Source organism: Brachyistius frenatus, unplaced genomic scaffold, assembly GCF_029030835.1.
Source record: "Brachyistius frenatus isolate BFR_SWC_R1_liver_20210118 unplaced genomic scaffold, ASM2903083v1 Contig_93, whole genome shotgun sequence".
NCBI classification, from domain to species: domain Eukaryota; kingdom Metazoa; phylum Chordata; class Actinopteri; family Embiotocidae; genus Brachyistius; species Brachyistius frenatus.
Window position 1 is genome coordinate 522,000 of NW_027210692.1, and position 19,651 is coordinate 541,650.

The window sequence follows — 19,651 nt, forward strand, 5'->3', positions numbered from 1 at the left end:
TGTATTTGGTGTTTTGTGTGTGAGCGTATGAATGAGCAAGGTAGTTCTCATAAACCAGGAATCAATGGAGGAGATCCTTTTCATTAGAGTGGCGGTAAAAGCTGCCACCGCATTGACCCTCTCTCTCTATTTTGAGCCGTGCCATGTACACCTGCTCCTCTTCTTTCAAGTACCACACGATGAAACCTTAGTTAAGAAGTCTTGTTTTTTTTTTTTTTTTTTATTCAATAAGGTTATTAATGTTACACATCACCACAGATAGAAAAACATGAGTCCATAAAAGAGGACTGTGGAGTAATAATAGTATTAATAATATTAGGTAAAGTCAAGTATTTTTTTACAGTCAAAATGGGGCAAAGTAGTACGATAATCACCAGCATGTCAGTCTGTCAAAAAGTAACGGCGCAGACTTGAAGCACAGAAGTAAAAAAAAGAAGAAGAAAAGAAAGAAACACGCTCGTACACACATGCAGCACAAACTCACGAGCAACTTTATCTACCTGCTCCTCATCTGAGGAGCGCCACTACAAAAAACAACTTGTTTCATTTAACACAGCCTCTTCCGAGTAACAACTTTACAAAATCCAACGTATCCTTCAGATGTTGGGTTGCGTGGTGTGGAAGCCAACTTAATCTGCGTGTCTGTATTATGATCAAATTATGGTCTAAAATAAAGCACTTGTCGGAAAAATGAAAGGTACCGGATGATAACTTTATACAACATAGTATAAATACACACAAGAGGCAGAGGTGAGCAGGAAGAGCACCAACAGGTTGCACACGTCCTTCCTGCTTATAGGTGTAGATTCAAAGTGTAAGATTTAGGAATGACGAAATTCAGATTTTTTTTTTATATTATATAACTGATTGGCCATATGAAAACAATATTGTTTTTTCTTCTCCCAAGCATTCAGTTTACAATTAAGCAGAAAAAAAAAATAAAAATAAAAAATCGAAATCCTCATGTTTATGAAACTGAAATCCTTGGAAAATGACTTAATTAATCAAGTACAAAATTTTTTTTCAAATAATTTCTGTCAACTGCTTCAAAGCTATTATAGATAATTACAGATCTACGTTAAACATTTTTTTTTGGTTAACCGCTCATTCTTGGCCTGGCTGTTTTCCAAGGGCCAGTTTCCAGAATAATCTCAATTTGTGGTGCACTTACATGGTTGTACTGGAACTTTCTGCTATATTACATATTCTTTATCAGCAGATGTAGTTTGCCCAGAGTTTGCCTGAACATGTGCAGCTCCGTGGGAACTGAGCACACTACATTTGTTGATGATTTTGTGCTGTTTACATTACCATTTGTTCAACAAACTAGACATGTATGTCATATCAAAAAAGAAAAAACCACAAGTGTAACTTCCTGATAAGGCATTCTCAATAACAGGTTGACCAGTTACAGACTGTGAATCTCTCAGGACCCTGCAAAGGATGAACGGGTATTGATAATGGACAGACAGATGGAGTCTGGAGTTGTAAATCTTACTAAGTTGTGTATAAATAGATTTGTGTCCTCCTGCAGAGCTCTTCCTGATAAATCAGCAAGATAAAAAAAAACAGAAATGAACACCAAGGAAAAATTTCTTTACAACCTGACAGCTCCAAAGTTGTTCTTGAGAACATTTGAAAGCTAATCTATAAAGTCAGTTAGCTGCGTCCAACCAGCAATTGCTTTGGCCGTTATGTTGTGGTGGTGATGGCGGGCTGCACTAGCGGCCGGTCAGCTTTCCATTAACATTCCCGTCACTATTGTGATTCACCAAAGAGGGGCCAAATGTGAAGAGCGGGCTAGCATTGGTTTGATAAACAAACGTTAATCTCCTTAGAGCAGCTTCGAGCTCTGTTTCCGCGACAGGTTTTTTGCACACAGCCAGAGACAGACCGTCTGCCTGTCTCCCTCTTCATTTTAGGAACAGTTATTCCACTGCCTCTCATGTTTACAACAGTAATCCATTCAGTGACGTCTGTATAGGAGTGCCCAACTGTGCATGATCCTCCTTATATCCACCCCTCCACCTCCTCCTTCCTCCTCCCCATCCAGAAGCAATGCTTCCTAAGCTCCCTCTGGTGGATTCTGACACGTTTGCTTGGCGTCAAACACAAATTCCCCGTTTGGTTTTTGTTTATTTAGAGGGGTGAAAAAAACTACCATGCTTTTATGATTTGTGGCTAATACTCTTGAACCTGTGGCTGAACTTGACCGTCCTACATACTTTCCCTTTATTCAGAGCTGTTTGGGTGCTTTGAAGCACGAGTTTCTCAGCTGGTTACAAGAGCAAATTCTCTGTGTGTAATGGTTGGCAACCTCAAACAGCTGCGCCAGTTTAAGAAGAGCTAGTATTGCCTGTAGTTGTTTTGTTTTCTCAGTCTTATCCCTCCTCTCAAGGGAAACTTGATTTAGCAAATCCCAGACCGTTCATTGTGATATCTCTCTTTCAACTGCAGCCTCTTGAAATTCCTCCTTTGAATGTGTCCTAGAGAAACACAGAGGATGTGCATGCTGAAACCAGGGCTTTTTAATTTTTCACCCTGCTCTCCTTTGACTCCTCTTTTCTTCGCTTGTCTGTTCTTTTTGCAGTCAAGGCCGCTGAGCTGGCGCTATGGGCAGTATGGGTGAGCAGGGAAAAGACAGATCCCCCGCTGGGTTTGTAATCTGCCAGACCTTTCCATAAGTCCTCCACCCCTGCTGGATTCAGTGGCCTCAACCTTTTTTAGTCATTTTCAAATCATGTTTCTCTGTTCACCTGTCACAAGCTACTTTTGTTACTTCTCTTTCAACCGAGTCTTCACAAATACAACCTCTGATGTTACAATGATGTCCGTGGTCTCCCCCCCCCCTTGTACTATAACATCCTCTCATTCTGCATTGCCTTGTAGTAGTGCTCCTGCTCAGCATGGCTGCGGGCGGACACGGAGGGCCGGCGAGGCAGGGTGGAGGAGCGGGACAATGCCTGGCTGTGGCTGTCGATAAGCAAGTCGGGGTGGGGAGGAGGGGGAAGCATGCTGGAGCAAGACGGGTGAGGAGGCAAGGGCATGGCGGAGGGATGAGGATGAGAATGGGGAGGCAAGGGGGAAGATGACGGGTGAGGTGGCGGAAGCATGGAGGAGGGATGAGGATGAGGATGAGGATGAGGATGAGGATGAGGAAGAGGATGAGGATGAGAAGGCAAGGGGGAAGAGGACGGATGAGGAGGCAGGGGCATTTGGGAGGAAGACATGTGAGGAGGTGGAGGCATTTGGGAGGAGGATATGTGAGGAGGTGGAGGCATTTGGGAGGAAGATATGTGAGGATGTGGAGGCATTTGGGAGGAAGATATGTGAGGAGGTGGAGGCATTTGGGAGGATGACGGGAGGGGCAGTGGAGACATCTGCGAGGAGGGGTGAGGAGGTGGAGGCATATGACATGAGGCGGGGTGAAGGTGAGGCGGAGGCATTGGGGAGGAGCTCGGGTGTGGAGGGGGAGGCAAAGGGGAAGAGGATTGAGGGGGCGGTGGCGGGAGAGGCGATGACAACAGGTGAGGCGGAGGAGGCAAAGGGGAGGAGGATGTGGGGAGAGGCGGGGGAGGCAGCTCCGCACCTCCTTCGGCGCTGCCGCTGGCCGAGGAGGAGCAGAGCGAGTCTGTTTTCACTGGGAGCGTCCGGTAATCCCGGTAGTGACTGACATTGTCCTGTCGATGCAGCGCCGCGCGGTGTTTGTCACCCGCCGGGTCGGCAGTCATCATGTTACCACTGATGGTGTTCCTCCACTCCCACGGCTTGCCGTTGCTGGCCGACACACGCACCACCGGATGGTGAGGGGCGTGGGCGTCGATCGTGACGATGCTTCCGCTGCCAGCGATGCTCCCCGGATTGCTCCCGGTGCAGCTGTCTCGATCGGACTGGATGCGGTAATACGGCGACTCGGAACAGTTGGAGCCACCACCGGAGGAGGAGCCACCCTCTGACGTCTTATTGGATGAAGCGACTACTGCGTGACCCGGCTGCTTCGACATCGCTATGACCTGCAGGACACAGAAATCTCATCAGAGTGCATAAATATTGTAAAAGCAGCTATTACTAAAAGCAGCAAATTGTTTATGGTAAAATAAATCTAAAGTTCAGGGACTTTGATTACAGTTAACATTGTGAACGGTAATACCAACATTGAATACCCCTCACAGACTTTCTAATAAGATTTAACTCCCAACTATAATTAAAGTCTGAACCCTTATGGGAGCACTTTTTTATTGGAAACTAATCAGTGAAATTGCTTCCACCAATGTTGTTCTGTTTTGATTTTACCAACAAAATAAATCATGCAGCTGTTAAATCTCCTCTAACGTCTAAAATATATTATTCCAGAGCTGGCTGCATGCCACATGAGATTAAAGTATGAAAAATGACCGCTCAGGACAATGTACTTCTGGTCATTTGCAGGCATTCATTTTGTAATTTCTACCCCACCTGAGTGACTCTCTGCTGGCTGGGAGGCTGGCTGGGCTGCGTGTTGGGCACCCGGGGAGTCGACACCGCAATGGGCCCCATTCCAGGCTCTTTCACCCCTCCCGCCTCTGTGAGTGACAACCACTTGGCACGGGTCTTGGCACTCTTCGGGGAGACAGGCGGTGGCCGAGAGGCCTCTTCGGGGATGTGAACGAGTGGGGGTGCTACCACCATCCTGGCTCCGGTCGGCGTGGCGGTGCTGTTGCTGGCTTGCACCGTGGGATAAAGGGATGAAGGCATCCCTTGGTCGCCTCCTTCTCCCATAGCTGCTCCTCCTTCACCTCCTCCGTCCATCCCCTCCTCCTCGTCTCGTGAGGTCTGGCTGCGGACCTCCAGCGAGCGTTGCTTCCATTCAGACACCAGCTGCCGAGACCTCTGGGGGTCGAAGGGCACGTGGAAGGTCATGTGACGCTGAGCGGCGACCGGCTCCTCCGAGGGAGAGATGGGGCTGTTGCCGTTTGCAACCCGGGGCAAGGTGTTGCTGAAGGTAACCATGGTTTCCTTACCCATGGGGCCGCGGGTTGCCAGGAGCTCCACATCGGCACTCGCTCGTTTGAGGGAGGCCAGGGACGCCTTCTCCCTCCGCACCTTGCTGCGAGCTCCGGACCCCAGTCCCGCCCCCAACTCTTCCCTGCTCTCCGACACCCTGGGAGTCTTCCTGTACAGGGAGTCATGACTCCGCTGGCTCAACACCCTCAGGGTGTCCTTTTGATGAGCTGAGGTCAGTCTCTGTAAGGAAGGAGCATCTTCTTCTGATGCTTTGAAGTTTCCCACTGCGTACACAGCCTAACAGAGGACAGAGAGGGATACAGAGACGGAGGAGAAATAAATCAGGTGACAGAGGTACTCAGAATGTTAAACAGAAACTAAAAAGTGAAAATGTATTTCCTTTAATCTTTGGATGAGGAAAAAAAAATATATTTTCCCATTAATGTGGAGAGTGTGCGTGAATAGGCATCTCTTTTTCCTCCTGTTTCGTCTGAGGTCAGCATGAATCACTCTCTTCCCCCTCTTTTCATCCCATAATGACAGGGAGGAAATGCTCCCCCTCTTACAAAGTAAAAGACGAGAGAGGGAGAGAGGGAAGCGTGGAAAATGGCAACGACAAGTTTTCTGAAAATGAAGTGTGAAATTGTTCCAGAGAATTCTTATCGGATTATTCATTCTCTCTCCCGACGACGCTCTGTAATAGAAAAAGTCTATATATAGCCTGCCAAAAAAAGAAAGAAAAAAAAATGCTGGGAGAGAAAAGTACGGAAGCCACACAGGGAGGCAAGGTGATGGAAAAAAAAAAGCATTTGTTAGCACATGCTGTGATCATGTTGGAATAATACAATAGGACAGTTCAGTCACAGCAAAACAACCAAACCACTTAATTAAAAAAAAAAAAAAAAAAAATCTATTTATGTGTGTTCTGTCATTCCCGCCGCGCTGCACGCTGACTGTTAACTACTCCCTGGGGATAAAATAAATCCCTAAATGCCCACAAACATATGCAGACAGTTAATTCACACACTCCAGCCTAAAATGGGGAACTCATTTCAAGACATTTTAACTTTTGCAGATGTCTTTTAGCGAGTTACAGTATCATAAAAGGAAAAGTTATCTCGAAACCAGCAAAATAATAAATCGCAGTAATATATTTTAACTCTAGATTTTAAAGAGCTTGAGAAGTTTGATTGGAGGAGCAAGTTTCAACTTCAACTAACCAAGTAGACTCCGATGCCAGCTCCTATGACGTATCCCACGTAGACGTCTATCGGGTGACTGCGGTGTTGAGTTATCTGCGTCAGACCGGCGAGACCAGCCGCCATGCAGAAAGCAAAGACCAGCAATGGCTTAAGCAGCTTAGTTGTGCTGTTGATGCTGGCATTGAAATACATCTGCAGAGAGAGAGACATATGCATAGATTAGGAAAGGACTGGCAGTTTAGACGTACAGAAACTGTGGTGGTCTCTCTGCTGGGTGTAAAACGTGAGCATCTGATGAGAATATAGATATCACTCTTAAAATTGCTCATTAATTATGAAAGACGGCAGTTAGCTTAGCTTTGCATAAATTCAGGAGATGGTCTCTAGCTCTAAAGCTTAATATCTATATAATTGTTTTATCTGTACAAAAATGAAATGTAAAAACTCATTGTGGTCTTCGACAGCAGGCCTATTGCTTGGCTTTTTTTTGTACATCTCGGTGTGATATACATGTGAACCAAATTTCGTGCATGTAGGTAAATGTAGCCACCGGGGCATCTGTTTAGGGGGCGCTAGCGAACCATTTGGCCACGCCCACTCACGACTCCACTAAAATATGACATTTTTCGCTGGGAGAGCTTTTTGAATATGATAACGCCTCCAAAAATGCAGTTGTTTACGGAAAATAATAATAATGTGGAATAATAATTCCTTGTAGAACAATAGGGCTTTCGTGCTCGGGCCCTAATGATGCGTATGGGATTAACTGCTTCCTAAGAAGAATATCCTTTGACAGTTAAGCAAAGTTGATGAGTGAGCAGGAGAGGCCGAAAAAGGGGAAGAATATATTTACTGTACATTGACATTCTCTGCATGCAGACCGCACTTCGATTACATAGAGTGGGAGACAGCTGAGTGACAGAATAGCAGGCTTTGCAAAAATGTATTTTTTAACAAGCTTGCCCTATTGAATACTGGACATATAAACCCTGTTTTATTTAAAGCAAGAAGGAAAATCTGTTAGCATGGGGAGATTTCAGTTAAATTTTTATGCAGATTTTCTCAATACTTCTTGACTGTCTGCCTTGTGATGAGATCTTCCTTATGTGACTTGCTTATTTCACTACATTGCAATATACCAGAAGGGTTTTTCAGATTGGATTTAATAAATAAATAAATGTCCCAATGTGGTGGGCAGTAATGAAAAAAAAATATACCTGAGATCAGGGTAGAGTTATAACTCTAGCAACCAAAACAGCTGCTTCCCTCCTTTCGCCTTTTCTCATCAGAAATCTGTCTAGTGAGCTTTAATGAGCACACACTGAGCTCAGTGAGGCAGCAGTGATATGGCCAGTAGCTTGCAATAGCCATTGGTGGAGGAGAGTGTGTGTGTGTGTGTGTGTGTGTGTGTGTGTGTGTGTGTGTGTGTGTGTGTGTGTGTGTGTGTGTGTGTGTGTGTGTGTGTGTGTGGGCTTGTTGTGTGTGGGAGGGTGTCACCTCATGGAAAAATGACAGTGCTACTTTGCCGTACAGTTCCCATCCTGCTGCAGTCAGCACCGGACCGCAGAATGGCCAAAACAAGCTACCCAATGAGCAGCAGGATGTAACAATAAACACTGAAATCTGACCTCAATAGACACTTCCTGTTATTTCATTTCATATGATCTTGATGTCTCTTTCGCCTGAGGATAGTTTGCAATCCATAAATGTCTCGGTGAGCAAACAGTTATATATATGTGATAACTTACATATGAAGTGACAGTGATTTCATTCCAGTGAGAAATCCTCTGATATGCGGGAACATGTTTTACGATGCCAGCACATGTTTGTTAAAAATCAGTCTGGATAGTTATCATGAACTCAGATAATTGAACAGATAAAAAAAGTAATTATTGTCAGCCACAAAAACTCAGGAAAATTTTTGAAACAAGAAAAAAAGAATAAAGATTTGTATCACTCAAGATTTTGCAGAATTATAAAACTAGTCATTATTTTAAAGCTATGATGAAGTAATCGTTTATATAAGAGATGCACCCAGTAACCAACACACACAATCACAAACACATAAGCATCATGCAAATACATCACACTCAAGTTAAACAAACACAGGCGGCAAGTAAGGCAAAAGGAAGTGCTTACAGAGATATATACAGCAGCGAAGCCAGAGAGCGTTGCATGCTGGGATGGAAATGTTTTCCTAAGGGGAGAAAGTGGAAGAGTTAGGTGTGAAAGAGTAAAGGCAAATAAAAGAAAGAGATTTCGTGGTTTCATATAAGATACCTTTGTGTATTCTGAGTGGGTTTATTGCCTCTTGAAATAAACCTGAATAAAACTGTTGCGGCTGCTCTTGTTATGTCAGGGTCGCATTTGACATTAAAACCTGTGTGCCTGCTCGACTGAGTGTTTGTCAAAGTGAGAGCGTGTCCTTGAATGTGAGCATTAATAAACACAAACAGAGTACCATGGGGCATTAGTGGGAACATTAGGGGGGAGTGAATGAGTTGAGGTCATAGCCGCTAATTGAGTTTATAAAAGTGAATGACACATCTCATTTACTTTGCCTTGTTAAGTGAGTTTATCCTTGTCTTTAACTGTTGTATTTACCGTCTCCCACTTTTTCAGGCTGAATTTATGTGGGTGTGTACAGGTTAGGGGAGTGTTCTCTGAGAATGAGCACACTTTGGCTTGCCCTACAGGCTAGTTTATTAAGGCATTTAGTTTTAATTGTCAAAGCTAAAACTTTAAGTGCATTATCAAAATATCCTCGCTATTCCTTTAGGTTTTTGTATTAGGAGGATGGGAATGCATTATGTTAACATAGGTCCCCACAAGTGCAGAAGTATCAATTTGTGCATTTGTACTAGCAGGATTATCCCTGTATCAGCTCTGTTTAGCTGTAATCTTTCCTGTGTGTATGCGCTTATTATGCCTCTCATGCCCATACGCTGCAGCTTGTTTGTCTGACCTATGTCGGCTTGTTACAAACTCTGCTGCTAAAGAGTTACTTTAAAAGCCAAATTTAGCCACACTGCGGCTGAGCACGGTGAGGATTTGTAAAGTATTATTGTACAAATAAACACTTAAATTTACTAATACGCATATCGACAGCAAATAAAAAAAATGCATCATTTTAAACAGCAACAACATTATTTTGCAGCTGTAACAACAACAATTTCTCTGTATCTATTTTAATCGTATATAATCCTCTTCAAATGCAAATTAGTTTGAATGACTCCTTTACTTCTGCAAGATAAAGATGCGTAACAATACAGTAAACTGTACAACTGTAAATCCTTTTATCATCATAATATAGTTAAGTAATCTTTTCTGATAAAGCCTTTTTTTTTTTTGCATAGGCTTGTATACAGTATACCAGCTAGCAAGCTAAGGTACCAAACACTGCTGTATTCCTATTAATAGGCATTAGATCAGCTTGCAAGAAAGCTGATAATCATGCAGGTGAGATTCTGTGAAAATGAACTTTATTGTATTGCATCATATCTCCACACCTTCATTGGGTTTTTGTATTGTTTTGAATTACAGCACATGGAGACACTCCAATCGTAAAGTCTTACCTGGCTGACATAATAGCATACTGGTCTTTCCCCATGCAGATGTCCTGCGTGACATAGGCGTTGTTGTCACATGACACTCCCGGGGCCGTGTAATTGGGCTGACAGACGGTGAGGAAGAAAGGGGCGTGGTAACCGGTGGCTAACTGGATGACATCTGTCACCAGGGCTGTTGCCAGGAGACCGAATACATGAACACCTGAGGGAGAGAGGTAAGAGGCAGAGATGGCGAGACAGCCTTGGTAAATGAACTAAAAAGCCCCTGGTGGTTTCCTCACACTGAGCTGTTCATTTATGAACTCGTGCAGTTGCAGGGAGAAAAAAAACCAGCGCTGAGGTCGCTCCGACCTGAAGTGACACCACAGGCCTTCAGTTTGTTACATTTTAAAGCTTCATCGCAGACAGTGAAAACTGGCAAGGTGACTTAATTACTGTTTTCACTTCAAAGCTCAAAGTTTGCCTCAAGATATTTCCTGTAGAGTATTATATCACGGCTATTTCACTTCAAGTCACCCTTCATTTAATGCATGTAATTAGCTTATTTCTCTGTTCTAAAAAGTAGAATAAAGTTGGGGGCTTAGTCGGTAAGGGGGACAATTTGTCTGAGGCAAAACTGACTTCCATCTTAAAAACAACAGCAATTTACTCCTAAATACCGACAGCAGAACATTAACTTTGTGGTTTGCCTTAACCAACCAAATATAAACTGCACATCTGCCACTGAACTTTGACGGGTTGCTCACTGTATCAATATGCCTATTTTACTTTGCTTGCTTGTGAAAATACAAAGAAAAGCATAAAACAGCAAAAAAATAAAGAGAAAAGTACTTTCAGACTTCAAATAAGGGTGAATCTGAACACTGCTTCTGCAATGCACACTTACGCAGTAAACTGTCTCATACATCCTCAGTGAGGTGTTTGTTTCGCATCACGTGATATAGATGCTGTTTAGAACTGTTACTGTGTCCATCCACAGACATTTTTCCTGAACCCTCACACATGTGACTGTATGTGTGCTCTGAATAACAACGTGAGCTTAACTCCTACAAGAACCCCTTAAAAAAAACAAAAACAAAAACAAAAAAACTTAAGGACTGGATGTTGGACGCACCGACAAAGCGCACGGTTCTGCGTAGGAAGGAGTTGAAGCTGCAGCCTCCAGCGTTTATGCTGCCCTCCGACTTGGGACAGGTCTTCAGTTTGGACTGCATGCAGTACATGAGGCCCTCCCCCATCATAATCTACACACAGAGGGAGGGACAAAGTGAGAAAGAAAGTGCGTCCACGGAGAGACAAGTATAAAAAGACAAAGAGATAGAAAGAGAAAAAGCACAGACAAGGTGGGGAGGGGGGAGTGTAAAAAGCGCTATTTAATGTTGGACTTGAACGTCTGTGATTGTGATCTACAGGCAGAGAGTGGAGGCAAGGTGCTATTGAATAGTAATCACTTCCAATCAGAGTGATAGATGAGTGTTGGAGAGGTCTGTTCGTTTCCATGCTGCTGATGGATTAGCAGAGTGTGTGTGTGTGTGTGTGTGTGTGTGTGTGTGTGTGTGTGTGTGTCGGCGTGTGAGTGTGTGTATTGATTAGGATGGGGGTGGGTGGAGGGTGGGGGTGTCCCTGTGGCATGGCGGATGATGTGTACGGGAATGTCAGGTGTATATTTATCAATGTGTCCATTGATCCAGCGTTTCTGAGGGGAGACTGAATTTGCTTTGTGAGCGTTCGAGAAGCTGCGTGTTTGCATATTTGCGTGATCTATGTACACAAGTGTTTCTGTGAGATGTTTGTGTTTAAACTATAAAGCACACATTAAGTCATTCAACCCCTGTGACATAATTCTGTCGTAGTAACAGATGTGGGAAGAGTTTGTCCTAATAAAGCATCATTTTAACATCAGGATTGGATAAATGTTGCTCGGTGACAACCCAGGGGACTATTACTTAAGATTTTTAGCTTTAGTTAGCCAACATTTTGGTGGTATAGCCTGCAAATTGTACTCTCATCAGTTGCACATGTTTTCAAGCCAATGCAGCACCACAATGGGAGCAGTTAGTTTGCTTACAGTCATTAGACGTCTGGAAAAAGAACTTCAAGTGAATGCTAATGTTCCTCTTTATTTCCTGGATGTGTCAGCGCGAGAAGGATTGCTAACACTTTAGCCAAAACAACTTCTTTCGACGATAATCAAGAGGTAGTGTGTGTTTTTCTTGTCCCGAAATTAATTCAGTTAAATGCTGATAAACTTTTGGCAGAGAAGATTTTTTTTTAAGTAGAATTATTTTTGTTAAATTGACGGAGGACATTGAAAGTGTAGTCAGATAAAGCCAAAGGCACCTTTAGTTCCTCTGGCTCAGTTTCACCAAGTAAAGTAAGCATTTTCCAGTGGTTAAACTGGAAGTACTGTAACTGGAAGTGCTGTTTTTAAAATATTCATGCATTACACTGGATCCCTGCTGTGTGTGCATAAACAGGGAGATAACCGGCATGATATAAAAAAAATTATTTACTTTAAGTATGCAACTGACAGTTACTGTAGCATATTTTCCCACGTGATCGCATGAAGAGCCTTGGATTGGACTGAAGTACTTTAATATCCTTGATTGCTAACTGCATGCAGAGATAAGAAAGAGCCACAGGGTTGTCTGAGACCGAGTATCAAGGAAAATCGCACACTCCACTACTCCCCTACAAACATCCTCACAAATGTGCATACGGCGGACTTACGGATGCTGCGGGACCAGCGAAGGCCAAACTCAGCAGCATCAACAGAGGGATGAGCTCATCGCCCGTCTCCACGTAGGGCATGGAGAGGTCGCGGTCATGGCAACGGAAGCCCACCGTGGCCGGGGACAGCACATCTGTTAGCTCCAGGAAGTACAGGGACACCAAGGAGGACAGGACGATGGGGAGCTGGAAAGGCGCGCGCACACACACACACACACATGCCCGACACACAAACAAGGCCAAGGGCAAAAGCAAAGAGTGAGGAGCATTTAATATTTGCTTGGATAAGGGTTATTCATCCAATATTTCATCTTAGCTTTGACCACAAACTAATACACACAAGGACAAAGAAGAAAGTGATGCCATATTTTCAATGGTGGTCAGATGCAATCAACATAAACACTCACTGCCGGTATGACTGTACAGTAAAAAGGGGGATTGATTCAGTAAATGTAGTGAGTAATGTTGACCAAGCACATTAATAAAGGTGATTCACTGACATACCTCTACAAAATAAAAGCATGGCAGCAGCGTCATGCTGTCTTTGGGTGGTTTCTTCTTCGCTTTGTTTTTGGGGGACGTCATTTTGGGGTGGGACCAGTCACAGCCTGGAGGGACGGCAGATCAAGAAGAGACATCAGAGCGAAGTTTCACAGCACGTTTTTTAATGGATTTTCACCATCAATGTCGCTGAGAACATCAAAAAGATGTTCAAACTTCAAGCCAAACTGGGTTCGAAAGGTTTTAGGGTTGAAAGGTTTTACGTAGCACAAATTGAAATGCATTAGTTTGAAGAGCGAGACTTTGTCTCAGAAATGTTCAAATGCATTCTGTTTCAGTGTTGCTTAGTAATGTGTGGTGCATTCGTCTATGAACAACCTTAGACACAGACACATCCAATAATTAGATCTATTATTCAAAGTAAGCACATTTAATGACTAGACTCACTGATTACTCATGTCTACAAATACGCATGCATTGAGACACACACAAGCTCATTAAGATCCTATTGAAAGTTAGGCCACAATTAATTCAACAAACACACACGAAGATTAAAGCTTCCAATTCAAAAGGAAGCTTTTTTAAACTTCCACGCGGTTGTTATACACCGGATTCATCCTCCTCACACTCTCATAAACATACACGTGTACAGATGTCTCCTGCCATCAGTAACCGGGAGGCAAACGGAGGGCCTGAGAGAGAAGCAACAGCCAGGAGCTCAAATGGAAAACTAAACAGAGTTAAATATTCACAGCTCCCCATTTCACCCCATAAGTGACTGTCCTATCTCTGCATCCCCATCCTCTACCAAATTCTCCCTTCCTCTCCCATTTCTTCTTGCCCCATTTTACTTATCGCTTCTTCCCGATCACTTTCCATCTACTGTATCCTTCCCTCGTCCAACCAATCTGACTTCATGTTACCAACACTTCCCTTTTGGCCTCTTTTCTGTCTCAGTACGAGTTCTCCACCTTTTACTCTTTTTCCAACATTGGCTATCCCTATGTCAGTTCCCTTTTGTTGGGTCGGCATTCATTTTTTATCATAAACTGGCTAAAATGATTAACTTGAGGATCTGATTTGGCTCAAAGGCTTTGGGACAGTTTGTCCCAAAAACATGCACGCCTGCTGCTTTGTTAGTCAAAGGCCCGCTGACCCAACTGAAACCATTTATACTTATTAGAATGAGTTTTAATGGAGAATTACAGTCTTACATGATGGTAAAAATGAGTTTTTAGTTTGTAATGTTGCTTTTTTTTGGCACACAAATGGTCAAATTTAAAGCAGATTGCACGAATGTTATTCTGAAGTTTCAATCCAAAAATACTATTCTGCATCATCCTTCAGGAATCTCACATTTTCTGAAAGCTGTCGAGGCATCTGCCTCCGTCATCTTCCACCTCTCTGTATTTCTGTCTCTACAGCTTACTGTGGTTTTGTTTAGCTTTGTGTATTTATCTCTCACTGGTCCTTCTTATATCTTTCTTTCTCATGCCTGTTCGGGTGTATGTCAACAAATCCCCATCTCTCTGCTTCCTCTACCTTTCTCCATCATTTCTTCTCTCACCATCTGTCCCTATTTTTTCCCACCTCTCTCTACCCCATTCCTTTTTTTTTCTTCTTTTTTTCCCCTCTCTATTCTCCCTTCTTTCTCTTTTTCTGCCTCTCTGTTTCTCTCCAAGAAGGCCTGACCCTGAGGCAATGTAACACAGTAAATCAAAGACTTCTACAGTCTAATTTCCATGACCGCTAGAAATGTATTGGAGAGGAGAGGAAAGGAGAGGAGGAGAGAGAAAAGGAAGGAAGGGAAATGAGAGGACAAGATAAGCGCAGATCAAAGAAAAGAATGATACAAAAAAAAAAAAAAAAAACGAGAAGCACAAGAGTGTAACTGAAGTGTGTGTGTGTACATATTTGTGTCTGGTGTCAGGGTAAGCAGGGAGGGGGGGTTGAGGATCAGAGACACGGAGGATATTGGGATGGATGGATTCCAGTGTGGTTGAAAGCAGCTTAGTAAGACACCGGGTCCTGCATGGGTCTCAGTCTCTCAGCTGCTTGGTCTCAGTGCCCTACTCCAGTCAGCACTTAAACCTCACCCCAATTCATGTCTCTCACACACACACACACACACACACACACACACACACACACACACACACACACACACACACACACACACACACACACACACACACACACACACACAAACAGCGAGCCTCTTGACTGAAGAAAGGGGCTTGTTTATCTATTACACCAGCATTTGTCCACTGGGACGCGTCACATTGGGTGTGTGGCTGCCGATGTGTGTAGTTTGACCCGCTGTACGCTCGCGCTTGCAAACATCATGGAAGCGCTTGTGTCTACAGTCCAAGCAGTTTGTGTACAGCTGGTCTGCGCATGAATGAGGTCGGTTGTATAGCCCGCGGTGGAGGGAAACGATCCGACAGACAGCAAGGAAAATACAAGACTCAGTGACCACCAACGCTGCAGGGGTGGGGGTGCGGGTGGCGGTGTTGGAGACAAGAGACTCGACAGTATAATGTACAGATGGGTGACAAATTAAAGGGAAAGCCCTGTTTAACGTGTCTGGGGCCACCACAAGGCTCCAGAAGAGCTTCAATGGCAGAGATTTGTAAACTCTGCTGGAGGGTTGGACAACATTCTGCTAAAAGACATGGAGAGTGCTGGTTAACAGGCCGGAATAAACCACAAAATATGAGCACTTTCATACTTAGTCAGTGACCCTTTATACCCTTTTTAACATCATTTTGCACAAGTTGTTTATTCTTTAATTTGTCACCCATCACAGCATTCTGTGGTAGATATTAAAATAAGGCTGCAACTTGCTATTATTTTCAGTATTGACACATTTTATAATTATTTTCTCAATTGATTAATAGTGAAATTGTTCATTACAATCTCCCAGAGCCCAAGGCAACAACTGCAACTAGCTATGCTGAACAAAAAGCCCAAAATACAAACATATCCAGTTTACTATCCTATGATAGTAGGAAGGAGTAGTAGGAGGAAGTTCCTGGTCAGTCATTAGAATAGTTTATATTTTCTATTAACCAATCTATCAACCAATCAACTAAATAGTTTCTGTAATATGTTACAGCCTGTTACAGCCTTTGGCATTGTATATATAACCGTATGGTGAATTGTTTGGACTTCAGGGCCCATGAGCTGATTCAAAAGGCATGAAGACATTTCTGTTACATACATTATCCTTATTATGACTTTTGATGGAAAAGAAAATGGTTTCTTAGGCTTTACTGTTCGCTGAACTTGTGTGATGGTTTGTGTGATGGTGCCATTCTTTGTTCAAGTGTTTTATGTTTCCTTTTGGGAAAATGTTTGTGTTTTTACTAAATCGTGTCAAGAAACAGTAACAGTACGTTTTTCATAAAATTACAATAAATTTGAATCAAATTAGAACAAAAGAAAGCATCGGATTATTTCTCAGAAGGGGATGTTTTGGATAATTCCACACAGGTCTGATTCTGTTGGAGCAAAAGGATTCTGCATTTTACCTTATTATAGCACAGGACAGTAAAGGATAGTATAATAGAGTAGCCATATAGTGACATATAGATTCATGGTGTCAACTAACAAGACATTGACTAAACACTAAAATAGTATGCAAAGTGTAAAGTCGCTGCTCTTTTTTATGAACCCTTATTCACAGACATAAACTTGAAAATTGACTATATATTCATCCTGCATCCATCAACAAAGTTAGTGTGCTGGCTATTACAAAGCCATGTCCACTGCAGGGCCCTGAACAGGCAGAGAGACATAAAGGGCCATATGCTCGACCTGCTGTGGAGGAGGGTAAACCAAACTTAACTCTCCTCCCTGTACAATGAAGGAAATAGTCCAAACGTTATTTGAAGCTAGTTTTTATTCTAATAAGATAAATTGAGTAACATGCATGTCAAATGATGATGGTTGCATCTTTCTCTGGAGATGCAACTTGCTTTAATTGATGTTGATCATCTATTGGAGGATACACCGAGCCTGTTCGCCACATTTTGAATAGCCACTGTATATTAAAATGAGCGTTTATCAGTTACTCCTCCACGAGCAGAAATCAGCAGATTGCGTATGAGATCATCAATTATGGAAACGTGAAAACCATGTGCTGATCTTCCCCCCGCTCGCCTCTCAGCTCGTGCCAGGAGGAGAGGCAGGTTTTGCATGCAAAAGGAGAGAGAGAGCCACGATACTACCGGACGGCACTCACCTCTGTCCCGTGGGCTCCGTGAATTCACCGAGTCCCGTCGACCCCTTCCCCCCCGGCGTGGTCGCGTGTGCTGCTCCAGTTTTGCGGTGCACCGTCCCTTTAATCCATCGCCAGTTTCTCCCCCAAGTCACCCCGAAATCCAAAAAGCCTCACTGTTATTTAGGGAGCGCTCCGGTGCGAGGCTATTCTGGGATCACGGAGGGAGACTGGAAGAAGGAAGGGAGTGAAGTGGGGGGGGGGGGGGACCTACGGAGAAAGAGCAGGGATGGCGAGAGAGAGAGAGAGAGAGAGAGAGGAGAGGAGAGGAGAGTTGCTGATGGTGAAAAGTCCAATTTGCCGCACTTGCTGGCAACGCGTTCCTCTCCTTTCTATTTCCTTGCTTTTGGATAAGTGAGATTCACGTGCGTCCACCCGGTTCCTCCTTTTTTCTTTATTCGCACCTACAGGTTTTTCCTATTTCCCACAGAATATGTAACACCGAAAAAGAAGAAATTTCACCCCCCCCAAAAAATAGCTGATTTTATATGCACAGCATCCGTCACACGGTTCTTTCGGGTACGCAGTCAGCTTCTCAGCGCGCACATACACACACAAAGGCATGGGGGGCGAGCAGGGGTGTGGAGGAGGAGAGGAGAGGAGAGGAGAGGAGAGGAGAGGAGAGGAGAGGAGAGAGAGGAGAGGAGGAGGAGGGGAGGGGGGGGGGGGGGTTCAGAGGGAGGAGAGAGTTGTGGTGTGTGCGTTTATGGTGGGGGGAGGAGACAGTCTGGTCCACACAGCCTACACGCTTCTCTTCCTTTCCCCGCTGAATTCCTGTTTCGGGGCTACCGCTGTGAGGCGACCAAGACAAAGGGGGGAGCATTTGGGATGTGTATGTGCGGATGTGTGTGCGCATGTGTGTGTGTGTGTGTGTGTGTGTGTGTGTGTGTGTGTGTGTGTGTGTGTGAGAGAGAGAGAGAGAGAGAGAGAGAGAGAGAGAGAGGAGTAAACGTAGCATGCGCATGTGTGCGTAAAAGTGAGGGGGCGGTTTTGGAGATAACCTCTCATCTATAAGCGAGAGCCAATTTCACTGTGGTTATAATATTAGGCTGAGCATCAGATACGCCTCGTGCCTCTGTAAATACCATCAGATTGGTTTGTTTAACCCCGAACTTGATGGCTCAGATGGGTCTCTGCCTTTGTTTACCCTGAAGGGTGTGGCAGGCGCTGACCATCGTGGTGCATTTACGATTCCCCCCCCCCTCCCGCCCCCCCGGAGTAGCAGGTGATGGGGATCGCGGCGCACGCTCCGTTTAGTAGCCCTGCAGACACCTCTGCGATTCACTGAATCATCATGAATGACATTGCGGCAATTAACATCAAAGGTTCGGCTGTTGTGCACATGTACGTGCACATGTACGTGCATGTTTCGTGCAGGTGGCGTGATTTGACATGTGCACTTTTATGTGGTTGCAGAAGAGATCCATATTTTCTGCTCTCGCGGTTATCAATTCTTAATGGGGCTCAAAAACTGACCTTAAGCATCCATTTAGCACCAACATGTTTTAAACATTTTTCTGTGGCAGGTCAATAATTGTTTTAAGTGAATGTTGTGACACATTCAGGGACACTTGCAGCCTGTCTGTTAATATCTGTGCTGACTAACTTGAGGAGGTGCAGAGCAGGAAGTCGCCTGCTGACCAGCCTCCAATGCTTTTCCACTCATTCAGATATTTCCACACCCCCACCCCACCTCTCCTCTTTCAATCTCTGTCATTTGGCTCTGTGTCACAGCTCAGTGCTGGATGAATGGGGCGCCCCTTTTTAGTGTCGGTCCTGTCTCTCCAGTTGCCAGGGAGTTTCTCTGGTTCTCATGGGGTACTCCCTCATCTCTGATTCCCCCCTCCCTCCCCCCTAGGCCTGCCCAGAGCCCCCACCCCGACAACATCACACACACACACACACACACACACACACACACACACACACACACACACACACACACACACACACACACACACACACACACACACACACACACACACACACACACACACACCGATACAGCCACCCTGCCAATAATACCCAAGGGTTGGTCCCAGCTGGTAGGAGCTAATAAACTCATCACTCACAGTGCCTAGCTCCTATTTACCTACTAGACAAAGCACTATAGAGAGGGAGGGAGGGAGACATGTGAGGTGGAGGTGGCTGAACACTTCTCTGCTTCCCACAGGCCACTCACACTCCTCTCAATGTGGTGAATTTGAGTCATTGTGAACGCAGCTACAGAAACTTCACATCATATTTTCTCTCACAAAGACTTAGTGCAATATCAGCACTCTTTACTATTGACCCTTCTTGGATGATAATTGAATGCTGGGAGGGAGGATGTACATTGGGGATTCTTAAGTTTGATTAAAATTCTTCTTGACTGCTGTTCACAC

The 19,651-nt window shown here is 44.2% G+C and overlaps 1 protein-coding gene across 2 annotated transcripts; it reads right to left on the bottom strand.

The window, feature by feature from the left end:
• Positions 1–209: 209 nt before the first annotated feature.
• Positions 210–17,808, bottom strand: plppr3a (phospholipid phosphatase related 3a). Of its 2 annotated transcripts, none has more exons than XM_069710585.1 (9): positions 17,232–17,808; positions 12,989–13,092; positions 12,485–12,670; positions 10,869–10,998; positions 9,761–9,956; positions 8,325–8,382; positions 6,204–6,377; positions 4,456–5,280; positions 210–4,013 (listed from the first exon to the last, which is right to left on the bottom strand). In XM_069710585.1, exons 2-9 carry the CDS (start codon positions 13,067–13,069, stop codon positions 2,856–2,858), a joined length of 2,808 nt encoding a protein of 935 aa, XP_069566686.1. In that variant the 5' UTR covers positions 13,070–13,092; positions 17,232–17,808; the 3' UTR covers positions 210–2,855. The 2 variants fall into 2 exon arrangements, with proteins under 2 accessions (XP_069566686.1, XP_069566687.1); XM_069710586.1 differs by lacking the exon at positions 17,232–17,808 and adding an exon at positions 13,628–14,713.
• Between the last annotated feature and the right edge of the window lie 1,843 nt (positions 17,809–19,651).

Bases quoted from the DNA above. Each gene is read 5' to 3' on its own strand.
- plppr3a (XM_069710585.1), bottom strand. From the start codon at position 13,069: ATGACGTCCCCCAAAAACAAAGCGAAGAAGAAACCACCCAAAGACAGC. The intron at 6,378-8,324 runs GTAAGCACTTCC...CTCTCTCTGCAG, and splicing joins TCGCTGCTGTATATATCTCT to ATGTATTTCAATGCCAGCAT. The intron at 4,014-4,455 runs GTGGGGTAGAAA...TGTGTCCTGCAG, and splicing joins GCCAGCAGAGAGTCACTCAG to GTCATAGCGATGTCGAAGCA.